The sequence below is a fragment of the Xiphias gladius genome, chromosome 23, assembly GCF_016859285.1.
Source record: "Xiphias gladius isolate SHS-SW01 ecotype Sanya breed wild chromosome 23, ASM1685928v1, whole genome shotgun sequence".
NCBI classification, from domain to species: domain Eukaryota; kingdom Metazoa; phylum Chordata; class Actinopteri; order Istiophoriformes; family Xiphiidae; genus Xiphias; species Xiphias gladius.
In genome coordinates, this window is record NC_053422.1 from 9,478,851 (window position 1) to 9,491,586 (window position 12,736).

The following is a 12,736-nucleotide window of genomic DNA, read 5'->3' on the forward strand; positions in this document are numbered from 1 at the left end:
GTAGGGAGGAAGAAGTACGGAGTGGCATGAGATGGAAGTACAGAAAGTAAGCAGCAGGATTCTAAAAGTTTCACTTCCTGTAAGTGCAGTACTTTTAAAAAATATACTTTTGTTAAGTGTATAAATAGCTTTGAAAGTGATGCTGACTCTACACTTTTGTGAATTTTGTACATTTTCATTATACTGGCATTTTCCCAGCACCTCTCTTTTGCTCTATTATCATTATTTATCATTATTAACTTGTGTTTTTCTTAGTACTTGAAGTTGCACGTCCCGGACAAGAGGTACAATTAAGGTTGAGGTGCATAATGCGCATTAGGTCGGTTCCCAAACTGCAGCCTCTTGCCCCCCCCCCCCCGGGGCCACTGTTTGACAGGAGCATAATCAAAGTGTCGTGTGAGGTGACAGACATCATATTTTCCACCCTCCGGGTTATTTATTAATCACACATGCGCTGCTGAAAGTAGTCCGGGGCCTGACCGTTAATCCACGCAGACACCTTTTTTTTTATTTCTTCAGGCCACGCCTCCTCGCACAGCGGTAAACCGGGTCAATCTGACACCTATGGGTGCAGCGACCGTTACCTCTCCCGGGATCAATCCGAGCAGTTACGCAACAGCTCTCGCCTAATCGATTACTCGGGATGTGTAGTCACGCGGTTCAACTTGGCCGGTGCTGACGCAAGCGAGAAGACTACAGCTCCCGACAGACGTAGCGGCTCGCGGCTCCACTAGTTACACACCGGAGTGTAGTTGGCTCGACTTGGAAAAACCCGCTCATGATCCAGTTCATTAATAGATGAACCGCTCGGCGCCATGGCGGAATCTGCAGCCTGCCCGGCTTTCCAGCTCGGAAGACCCCGGTACGACCAGGTAAGTCCTCCTGGTCCCCCGACGACCGCGCGTTGGTGACACCCCGTTTTTCAAGGCTTCTCGGCTGGACAACAGCCCCCATCCTCCGCCCCGATCCGCTCCGGATGCTGACACCCTGCAGCCAAAGTTGCCTTCGATCCGATTCTCTGTTGGGTTTTCTAAAACCACGAGAACTTTCAGCTGATGCTGAAGTGGGGGGGATCAGAGCAGTTCTGACTTTATCATAGTTTCACCAGCAGAAATAATTGCCCGTCGACGGCGTCCCATCGCTCTTTATCATCTCCGCTGACACACTTCACACCCCTCGCCTCGGCCCTGCTCCGCGAAAGATTGTCTCAGTGTTGAGATCTGCAGATTGCACGTCAATTTAAACGGTAGCCTTCATTTTATTTTTGGCCGCTTAATCGCGATTCGTTGCATTTGTTTTTTCCTCTTTGCCTCTTTCTTGAGGCTCTAAAATCACAGCTGTTGGAGATTTCTAATTTGCGCATCATGATCTGGTCCAAATCACACTTTGCCACCCTCAAGTGTTTTTTTTTCTTCCTTTTTTTGTTTGTCCCCCCCTCCCACTCTGGATGCTTTCTGCAGGACTGACTGGTGCCCCACTTTTGATCGAGATCAATGGGCTCTGCGTCCTTATCTCAAGGCCATTACTCAATTTTCCGTCCTCAGAAATGGATTTGCATTGGTCAGCCCTGGAAGACGGTGCGACCTTCGCGTTAGCTCGGATGACACATTAACCGAGGGAGCTGCTGCTTTGGTGGGACAGCAGCCTACGGGACCTTATTTACCTGTGGGTGCTGTTGCACCGAGCAAAGTCCGCATTCAGATTGTGGAAATAAGTCACTAAAGGTTTTGATCTGCTGTCGCTTCAGCTGATAAGTTACCAGCGCAATTCTTCCAAAAGGAAGTTACTTATCTTAAACATCCCACATCCGCGGATCGGTTACTGAACGCGTCGGCTGGGCACAGGCCTCGTGGCCCCCAGGAGTCAGGGGACCCCTGGGCCACAGCGGAAAGTCAATCAAACAACTACACAGAGATGCAGAAAGAGACACAACTTAACTGCAAAACAAAAACAAAGAAGCAGAACGACAAAAAGGAGACTACAAACGGCATGGCTCCAAAACGACTGCAGAACCACCACAAAAGAGCCACAAAGAGACACAATACAACCATAAAGAAATGCAAAATGACCAAAGAGAAACGCAAAACAATCCCAAAGACATACAAAACAATCCCAGACTTGCAGGACAACTGCAAAACCACCACTAAGAACCGCAATACGAACACAAAGAGACGAGACAATCTGGGTGTCTCGCTCCTCTGTAGGAGGGATGGGGGGCGTCCAGGGATCTGATGTTTCATAATCTGCTCGTGAACACACCAAATTAACACAGGCCACTGCCTGGTTCACAGAAAGCCCATATGACAGTTTATTAACACCCTTGGTCTCACTTGAGTTCTTTTATTTTTAGTGATTGCCATCACAAAGTCGCTCTTTGATCGCCATCGTTTTCAATAAGAGAGAAATGCATCCTCGGCTGCCGGCTCCTATCATCGACGCGCTGCGTATCTATAGTTCCTCTAGTGGGAAATGCTTTCAGCACGGCCCCTGTAATCCTTTCTATTTCCCCGTCAGCAACCAGCGGGTCGCGTTGGGTTCATAAAGGTGCCGAAGTACTTTCAGTGCTGTGCGTCAAAGCCGTTAAAATGAGGCCAGCCCTCGAATCGGCACGAATCTTGCCTGTGTGCTTTGATTGCCGCGCTCCGTCTCTGCTAGCCTTGTTGTGGTCTCTCCGGGGAGCTGAAACTCATGCATAATTAAATCAGACTCCCTCGCAAGGATCCTCTCTCTGCCCCGCGCTCACAAAACAAAAAAAAAAAACGGCACCGCAGCGCATACGGCCTCTGACGGAGGAGGAGACGTGCGAGGGGCAGAGAGATGGTCTATCTACAGTCTTTAGTCGGACCAAAGGTCGTTTTCCAGTCATTTCAGTGAAGCCCCAGCGCCGGAGAGAGAATTAAAACCGGGACTTGTCGGTTCCGCTGTCTTCCCATTGTGTTCCCTGCCCTTCACGAACGATAAATGCCTCGGAGGGAATCTGACGGAGGCTGCCATGTTTTCGCCCATCTGCTTTGCCAAAGAGACTCTTGGCATTAAACTGCTATTGGGCCCTTTTCAGACTGCTGGCACACATACTGAGCAATTGGCATGCGGACGTAGACAGTGAGGGGAACAGAAAACAGAGCACTTGACCAGCAGCTCCAAGCTCCTCTCGGAGGAATGTGCTTGGTAAATGTAAACTGAAATCAGATTGCCAGTGCATTTGTTCTTAAGAGATCCACAGTGCAGTTAGGACAACAAAACATTTCTCATTTATTTTCGTACTCTTTCATAGTTGTGTTCTCTTTTGATATGTCACCACTGAGCACATAACAGTTCCGTTTTCCTCACACTGGCGTTTTAAAGTGTGTCTGTATTCATTTTTCATCAACGCGTCCATGGTTTGTCTATGGATGTTCATTCTTGACTCCTGGGAACAGCATGCTGTGAGGAGAGGCTAGACTCAAAAGATGTGGAGCTTTCAGCTGGGTCTCATGGTCGTCTTTTAGCAAATAGGTAAAGCAATGGTTCGTTGTGTATCAGGGTTATCAGGGATGGTGATCAGGGTGGCTACCATTGTGGGGAACAGAAATCATGTCCTCAGTATTGCTCCTGGGAGCTTGAGTATTTCAGTGACCTGGGAAGGAGTTTACGTTGCTTATGTAGTTTTTTTTTTTTTCCAAGGCTGAGTCTGATATTTGTTAAAGTCAGTATCTTTAAATGTCACAGTTTTGGGGCACAAAGTAAAAAAAAAAAAAAATATATATATTCGGCAGGTTGCAGAATTCTTAAAACAGCACTTACATCATCGTATTGGGAGGTAAAATATAATTGAACAGTTGAATTAATTAATATGATGTGATTAAAATGTAGTAGTAGTTCAGAGGTATTTCTGAAATCCTGGCTATGGCCCTGTGGATAATTTTGTATAAATATAAAACAATAAACTGTTCTTGCATGTGATATTATGAACACATAAATAACCTTATGATTCTACTGTTTTAAAGCTGCTCTGGGATACAGATTAAACAATGTTTTGCAGAAGTCAATCAGTCCAGAGGACTTGTGTGTGGGGGGGGGATCTGCTGCTGTTACTGTGTCTAGGAATGAACCTGCCGCACTGTCTTTTCCAGGGTTCCTTCCTCGGTCGCCTGAGACACTTCATAGACATCATTGACCCCGGCACCCTGTTTGTGTCTGAGGTAACACCTCCTGTAAAACTGTCTATATGTTGCTGATAGATTCATACACAGTATGCAATTGACAGAAAATCAAGTCAACAATTCTGATAATAAATTAATCATTTTAGTTCTTTTTCAAGCAAATAAGCTGAGCGTTTGCCGCCTCCTGCTTTAGCTCGTCTTACAGTATATGACAGTGAATTGAATATTTTTGGGTTTTGAAATGTTGTTCTGAGAAAACACAAAATAAAAAAAATAAATAAAAAATCATACTGGGCTCCGGGAACTTTGAAGGGAAAGTTTCGCAATTAAACTATAAACTGACAAAGTGTATTTGGCAGATTAACAGATAGCGAAAGTAACAGGTCATTGCAGCCCTAAACATGTGAGAACTTTGGCTCCTGGTTTGTAGATAAAGACGTTTATCTGTCTCAATGTCATGTATCAAAGAAAAATTAAATACAGTTTCTGTGTTGGCACTAGAATCAGAAACCTGCCCAGCTGCCGAATCTTTCATATATTCTTAGTCTAATCAAGTCCCGTTTTTTTTCCCTTTTCGTTCGTTTGCAGAAACGGTTGAAAGAATGCATCAGCCTCCTCGATGATTATAAACATGGCACGCTTCCACCTGGAGTGTCTGATCTTCAGGTGAGTACAGAGGGGTGCAGTTTGATATGGTAACATCTGTTCCTGCAGGAAATTCAGATTGAATATCAAGGAAAAGGAAACAATCCAGTACACGTTAGAAGGTCTGTAGTAACAGTTGGCTAAACAAAGTCCTGGCTAGAGCAAAAACACACAATTCTAATTAAAAAAAAAAGCCAGTTAATGAACTTCCTTTACCTGTTTTCAAAAAAGAAAGCTGGATACCTAATGATTAATTGTAGTTTTTCCTTTTAACCTTACCGCATTCGTGTGCAGCTGTGGGAAGCCCAGAAGATCAAGCAGGTAAGTGACTGACCAGCCATAAGCGGGCCCAGGTTTACTGCACTTCCATACATTCAAACCTCTGGGCTCCTGGCAGCATGAGGATGATGCCATGCTCTCTGCACGCAGGCCATCATTCATCCTGACACAGGAGAGAAGATCTTCATGCCATTTCGAATGTCAGGTACGCCCTCAGATGAAGATCTTTGCTGGAGTTGTTCACGTTGCTCCATTTCGTCATCGTTCTTACGCTGAAAGTCATGTTTTCACTGTGCAGGTTACGTACCATTTGGAACACCGATTGTAAGTGCCACGTGAAAAATCACATCACACATTCTAGCCGTGCATTTCATAGAACTGAACTTGGCTGTGCAAACGTCCATTCACATGGTCTTGTTTGGGGATAGATGAAATGAGACTTCGGACTTATTTTGTCCAGAAATAAGCTCTTATTCCCTGGTTTCATCTAGGTCATTGGCCTTCTTCTCCCAAATCAGACTGTGGTGTCTACCATTATATGGCAGGTACTGTAAATAACATACATATTGTAAAACCATTGCATTGTTTGTACATTTTGAACACCTTGTAAGCACATTTTTACTGTGTACTTGCAAAGCTTTCCCACCTGTTACACACCGGAAGAAGGACGTGGTGAATTACAGTGCTGCTATCTATCTATCTATCTATCTCTCACTCTCTCTCTCTCTCTCTCTCTTTCTTCTATTCCTTCCCCCATCCTTCCTTCCGTCATACCTACGTTAACTTTTTTTTAACCCTCATCCCTCCTTATTTCCTTCCTTTTTTCCTACAGTGGCTGAATCAGAGTCACAATGCTTGTGTGAACTATGCCAACCGCAACGCCACAAAGGTAGGAACTACTCCTTGTGGATATTTAGATTTTTTTTTTAAGTCTCCCTAAAATCATAAATAATAAATTAGTCATTATTCATTTTTGTTGCTTTAGATTTGGCTCCATGTTGCTTTTTAAATTGTTTTATCACCATAAAAAGAATGTCATGCTTAATGTTTTGGGCTTTTAGCCTATTTTCTGTAAATAAAAAACCAAAGGCAACTATAAAATGCAAAATGTCACAATAGAGAGCTTATGACAGTCTGTCAGTAAACCATGTATAAAGCTGTGACACAGTATTTCTTTGGTCCTTCTTCAGCCTACGCCAACATCCAGGTTTCTTCAAGGCTATGTAGGAGCTGTGACGAGTGCTGTCTCTATTGCTGTGAGTTTGTTTTTATTTTTTTATTTTTTTATCAGTATTGTCTTTCAGGATAGAGAAATTGAATTTAAACTTTTGTTTTTTCTGAATATTACCTGCCTCCAAAAAGGAATAGTTCTTAAAGGGCTCTTTATTGACTGACAGTGGGATTGTAAGTCAGCCAATGCCATGGCAATTACAAAAATGACAAATAACAAATAAAGACATATTCATATATTTCGCACTTTTTGGCTTTGGGAACAGATTTAGCAGCACAGGTCTCCTAATGTAGTAATGCCAATGTTTCAGCTAAAGTAAAGATCCCTGAACTACTAGTAATAACGAGACTACAGCTACAGATAAGAATATTTTTACTGTGTAGAAGTTTTCAATGCATGTTACATTAATTATAGCTAAAAGCAAAAGTTGCTGGAATTGTTTGATATTTTTTATAAGATTTCTTTAAGAACGTCCTGATGTCCTATGCCTAAGGTGCTATATTTGTATGTGTTTGTTATATTTAAGCTGATTTTGTATTTTATAGGTGGGGCTGAATGTGCTGATTCAGAAGGCCAACAAATTGAGCCCTGCCACCAGAATGATAATACAGAGATTTGTCCCCTTCCCAGCTGTAGGTAGGTGGATGGGGGGTGGTGGTGGCGGCGGTGAGGGGAGGGTGCTTCCTACCAGATGGCAGTTGTTTCTCTACCAGAAATTTCATGTTACAAACTCATTTTTTCACAGCCTGCTAAATGCATTAATGTAATTTCTGTATCAAAATACTTATTGTACTGAAGTTTTATAGCATTGGCTGCAGTGAGCTGTACCACCAACAGTATTTCATGATGCTATTTTTCTAACACTACTGTACTTTCAGCGTCACAGTATAAAAGGTTTTGGTCTTAGCTTTGTTCTCTTTCTTCTTTTAATCTCTTGACTGAATTTCTCGTCTTCAGTGCCTCTTGTGGAAATTTATTTAAAACAAATGGCGTCAGCTGTCTTTCTCTCCTTCCTCAGCCAGTGCAAACATCTGTAACGTGGGTCTGATGAGACACAACGAGCTGTCTGAAGGTATCGATGTGCTGGACAACAACGGGAATGTGGTGGGATCCTCCAAAATCGCTGCAAGGCATGTGAGTGGCTTTTTTAGCATACTCAGCGTACATGTTACTTGACTGCATTGAATATGTTTGTACACTTGCTGTTTTTCAGTGAATTGAAAATGTGATGGTGGCAGATAATGGAGAAAAGGCATCCCTTCCCTGCTCGGCTCCTGTAATTCAGCTCCCATCTGATCTCATGAAAGGGAAAATTAAATCCAAATCATTGCAGTATTTGAAATGAAGCGTGTGCACAATGTTCTCATCTTTTTCCCCAGGCAATCACGGAGACGGCCTTCACACGTGTGGTCCTGCCGATGCCGATCTTTGTCCTGCCCCCAGTCATCATGTCCTACCTAGAGAGGTTCGTACAGAAATATAATTATTGGGTAAAATGTCGGCAGATAGTGAAAAATTCCCATCATAAGTTCCTTGAGCCCAATGTGACGCCTTTTTAAATTATTGTTTTGTCCAAGCAACAGTCCAGAATGCAAAGATATTTAGTTAATCGTCAGAAAAAACTAGGAAAACTAAAAATAATTGATATTTGTGAGGCTGAAACCTGTACATTTTTGCCATTTTTACTTAAAAAATACTTTTCAATGAATTGTCAAAATTCACACTGATTTATTTTCTGTCTACTGACTAATGGACTAGTCGTTTCAGCTCAAAAAATAATAATGCTTTTTCTTCAAATGCTTAGTCAAACATGTCTACTTAACATTCACAGCTCACAGGCCAGTAACATATCAGAATAAATCCGCCCCAGACGATTTCCATTTTAAAACGGCATGCTGTACAGTAAATTACACGAGTACATGCGATCGACCAGTTGCTTGCTATGCACGTATATTCATACTTATTGTATTGCATTAATTGGCACCAGTTGCATACGCCTGCTAATTGTAACCAGTTCAACAAAGAGTGATAATTTTTCTTTATTTGGAAATAATTTATTCAATAACTCAGTAGGAAAATGGAAAAGGCGGTTAAAAATCAAAGTTTTGTATGACAGAAGTTTTTTTTTTAATTTTGTTGGTTCCTAGATTGTTAATCATCTCAATACTTCTCCCCTTGTGAGGGACCCAAAGTTAAGACTAGAATCTGTCTTTTTGACATTTGTTTTTCCGTATAAAATGTAATTATTAATACTTATTATTAATTATTTTTAAATGCGTAATATCGGAGAAACCAGAATGTAAAGTTTTGCAAAATAACTCAAAGCCACAGATTTAGCTAAGTTAAAACTAGCTGCTAACGTAGCTACAGCTAAATTTACTTACTCTTTCCTGTCCACTGAAAAATCAACTTTGATGATCCAAAATCTCAATAATTCAGCTTTAGTATCTCATATTAATGTGACAGTAGCCAAATCCAACCAGTCCATAATGTAACAGCAGAAACTACTCCTGGAAAAAGATTACTAGCCTAGCTTAGAAGAGTAGCTGTAGCACCTGAAACCCTTTGTCAAAAGGCAGAGTGTAAAATAATCTGCTTGAAAATGCATTCAATTTGTAATTTATTAATTTATCTGTTCCATGGTTTGGCTCTCCTGCCTCGAAACATTGAACACTTTTTTTTTTTTTTAAACTTTAATTTTCTTTAAATCGCTCTCTGTCATCGTAGGGCCATATTGTCTGCTTGATTCTGGTTTAAAAATATTAAATAATGCGTAAATATTTGTGCCTGTACTGAGCCAGAGCCAACATATGTTGTGCCCCAAAGTGATTAACATATACTGTATTCATTCATTAGTACATGTAGGTCAATAGAGCCAGAGAAAATGCAAAGTATTATATAAAATGAAGTGTAATAATATAGCTTTGAACAAAAAGAGAATTTCCGTTTCTATTGTAAAATTAAACCAAAGAAGATGTCTGCAGTCTGACTCATGAAACCCACAAATTGCACTTTCACACAGACAGATAAATCTCCCACCCACTAATTGTGCAAAATAGCTCCCCCAAATCTGCTCATGATGTTTTTCTCCAGATCTAAAAATAATTCCTGGCTTTGCACTAGTCATCTGGGATCGATCCACACAGGCTCACATTTCCTTCCATCACTGTCTTGACTTGTGTAGGCTGCGATTCCTGCAGAGAAACCGCAGATTGTTGCTGCCCATCCACAGCGTTGTGTGCCTGGTTACCTTCGGCCTCTCCCTGCCTCTGGCCATCAGCCTGTTCCCACAGATGTCTCAGGTACAGTATTAACCGTCAGATGAACTACCTCTGCTGCTGATTCGAGGCCAGATGGCTCAGGGAGCAGCCGGAATAAATTCAAATTACATACGCAGCACTTGACATGCGCAGCCCCGGCCCACGAGCTTGTATTTACCTCTTATTCCAGATGTCTCTTCCCTCGTCTAATTAAAAGTCAAAATGTTTTTCAGGGCCTAAAAACAGAGACGTAGAGCTAAATTCAGTTTTGCATATCCTTCCGCAGATTGAGGTGTCTCGCCTCGAGCCGGAGATCGCCATGGCAACAGATTGCAAGGTGGTGACCTACAACAAGGGTTTATGATGGACGGCGTGGTGTGAGAGAGGGGAGGACAGGGAACGAGGACGGAAATGAGGCTGAATATCGGTGGGGGAGAACCCTCTGTAGGGTTCGTCCTGTCGACAGGTCTGGGAACTATCTGCTGCAGCACCATAGCAGAGCCTGTAGATCGTCGTGTACTAACCCAGGGTTTCTACACCTTTTTCTTTCTTCCACTTCTCGTGATCGTAGCAATTACTGAGCCATGGTTTCTTCTGAGCTTGAAAATGGGACAGATTTTTCTGTCCTCGCTGTTTTCAAGAAAAATGAAACAGCTTTGTATATAGAAATTATAATATATTTACAGTAAAATCAGGGTTTTGGCATGATTTTAATTATTTTAATATATACAATACAATGTTTCCCACCAACGTATAGTTATGGCTGCTTAAGTATATTTTGAGCCATTGTAAGAATGAAAAATGTTCATAAGTGCAGTTTAAACCTGCAGTAACTGACCTTTTGTCCACTTGGGGGCAGTGGGAACAAGCTGTAAACATAACACTGTCATAGAATCACCTTCTGATGTGGCGAACCTTTCGATATTGCAAACTTGTCAGCAAACAGTTGCCTTTTCACACATCCAGCAGATATGGAGCAACTTCATTTATTTGGAGTTTTTGGCCACCTTATGAATTGAAGTCCAGAAGTCAGTCTTTTTTTTTTTTTGTGTCCATCAACTTCTGAGAGAAACATCTGGTTCTTCAGCTGCTAAATACGCCGCTGTATGTAGCAATACTCCGCTGCAACAGTTAGCTAGTCGCTAAGTGTTTCTGTCTGTTATTTACCGCTGGGCAGGCAGAGCACAGTGGGTCTATCAGAGCTTCTTTGCTGAAAGCAGCTGGCAGAAACTATGCCGATGAGAGCGGTGAGACTGAACCGAAACAATGAAGTTGTGGGCTGGGAAACGAAAAAAACAAACAAAAAAACAGTGAGTTGAAAAAGGCTATACAGGTCTGTAGAGCTGAGGGCAACTGCAGAGTTGGGTTGACACAACTCTTTTCACGTACAAGTAACCATGTGATCCACTGTTAATATAAGAACATTGATCTGAGTTGCTTTTAATACTGTCCATAAAGCTTAACATGACCAGACTCGTCCCGAGGAACAGTGCACGTATACCGCAAGCGACTTCCCCTTTTGTCAACTCAACGAGAATGACGACACGTGCTTCGCCTCGCTCACGCCAGCCTGAGCAGCCGATGGTCACGGGAAGCGAGGGGGCGGCTGTGTCGTCAACACGCCAAGATTGGGTTACTAAACAGGAGCCTGTCCACAGGTTAGCAACTGGAAGACAATCAGCTAACAGTGGATTTATCTTTACTTCTGAATCAGTGGTTTCCAACGCCTCTACACTGTCATCCATAAAAATGAAACTACTGTATGTTCAGTTCACAAATTGGCTGATTTTTTTTTTTTTCCCCCCCTCTGTTTTACTTGATTAATTTTCTAGAGTGTGGCAGAAATGAAATATTGTTTATATATCATATAATATTCTGTTTTTCCATCCTGTTAATCATCTTGCACTCCCTCAAATAAATTTCGTGCTCCTCGGGTCCTGACCCACCGGCCTGATCAGTAGTAGATGTGTCAGGCCGATAATGATAATGTTACATCAGCCAACTCTAATTTTTACCTACGTTGAGTATTTTTCAATAGGTTCCTTTCAAAATATGATTCTAATGAATGTGTGGCCAAGACGTATACCAAGCGGTACAATGTACAGGCGTAAAAACAAACGTGTCAGACCTCTCTCGTTTACACACTATAGAGCAAATGTAATGGAGACAGTGTCCCTAACTTGTCTTTGGCCTTTCTGCGATTTCTTGCTACTATCAGCCGTCGAAATGTGCCGATACTGATTTATCTGCAACAATCTATTACAGGCTGATTTTATATATATATATATCCACGGTCAATTTATGGGTCAGGCTCTAGTCTGGATTATTATTGTGAGGGAGACAGCTTGCAAAAGGAGCTTTGAGTGAAAGTTTCCTCCCACGTACATATTTCTCCAATGGTGTGCTAACCTGAAGGTGGAGAAACTCTGCACCCACCAGGCCGCAGTGCCGATATATATTCTGTGTAATGAGAAAAACATTCTGATGAGGGAATGACGTAGAAATTGATCACCTACGGAACAATGTTGCCAGTGTGAAGCCCCTCCGTCAGGGGCTGTATTGTATATGTCTATGGGAACATGTGGAGACTCTACTGTAGATGTATATAACTGTACAAGCTTTTTAACGGTTGATTACACGCCAGGTATTTTAACCCAAATAATGTGAAACGACATTCAGCACTCTACTGTCTTTGCATTTTTTTTCCCTACAGTAGCCAAATACCGTCTGATAAATTTCCTTCCTAACTTGTATGAAGAGCATTTTACTCCACAACCTACTGTTTGTTAAACCACTGTTGTATTCCTAATGAATAACTTTTGTACAATATTTTAAACATAAAAGTATAACCTATATATTATACTTCTAATTGTGAATTAATATTTTTAATTATTTGTATAATAATTTCACTGCTACAAGTTTCTTAAATGTTTGCTAGTAAATCAACGTGAGACATTTATCTATATAATTAAAAAATATATAATAAATACTCTTTCTCCATTTACTTTCTTTTGTGAAGACGTCATTTCAGTGTACGTAAGCGGTAGACTTTGCCTGATGCTAGAAGATGGTTTTCCTCTGCACCGAGGCTTTCAGCAAGGGCCATCGTGGTTTTTACCAGTTGCACCATTTACATTAGTTTTTATTTAAATTTAAATTGGCGCGTTGATGTATGATAT

The 12,736-nt window shown here is 41.7% G+C and overlaps 1 protein-coding gene across 3 annotated transcripts; it reads left to right on the forward strand.

Annotated features, from left to right (window-relative positions):
• Positions 1 to 568: 568 nt before the first annotated feature.
• On the forward strand, positions 569 to 12,503 carry sfxn5b (sideroflexin 5b). 3 transcript variants are annotated; one of them, XR_005706527.1, is made up of 14 exons: positions 569 to 872; positions 4,113 to 4,181; positions 4,731 to 4,808; positions 5,082 to 5,108; positions 5,217 to 5,271; positions 5,365 to 5,390; positions 5,558 to 5,611; positions 5,899 to 5,955; positions 6,257 to 6,322; positions 6,843 to 6,933; positions 7,316 to 7,431; positions 7,511 to 7,573; positions 7,677 to 7,762; positions 9,482 to 9,510. XR_005706527.1 is itself a non-coding variant. In XM_040119171.1 (14 exons), exons 1-14 carry the CDS (start codon positions 816 to 818, stop codon positions 9,919 to 9,921), a joined length of 978 nt encoding a protein of 325 aa, XP_039975105.1. In that variant the 5' UTR covers positions 571 to 815; the 3' UTR covers positions 9,922 to 12,503. The 3 variants fall into 3 exon arrangements, 2 of the variants coding, with proteins under 2 accessions (XP_039975105.1, XP_039975106.1); XM_040119171.1 differs by lacking the exon at positions 7,511 to 7,573 and adding an exon at positions 9,844 to 12,503 and having other exon boundaries at positions 571 to 872; positions 9,482 to 9,599; XM_040119172.1 differs by lacking the exons at positions 569 to 872; positions 4,113 to 4,181; positions 7,511 to 7,573 and adding an exon at positions 9,844 to 12,503 and having other exon boundaries at positions 4,755 to 4,808; positions 5,048 to 5,108; positions 9,482 to 9,599.
• The last annotated feature ends 233 nt before the right edge of the window (positions 12,504 to 12,736 follow it).

Excerpts from the sequence above, each read along its gene's own strand:
- sfxn5b (XM_040119171.1), top strand. The coding sequence starts at position 816 with ATGGCGGAATCTGCAGCCTGCCCGGCTTTCCAGCTCGGAAGACCCCGG. Across the intron at positions 5,956-6,256 it reads CCAACCGCAACGCCACAAAG|CCTACGCCAACATCCAGGTT; the intron begins GTAGGAACTACT and ends GTCCTTCTTCAG. Across the intron at positions 6,323-6,842 it reads CGAGTGCTGTCTCTATTGCT|GTGGGGCTGAATGTGCTGAT; the intron begins GTGAGTTTGTTT and ends TGTATTTTATAG.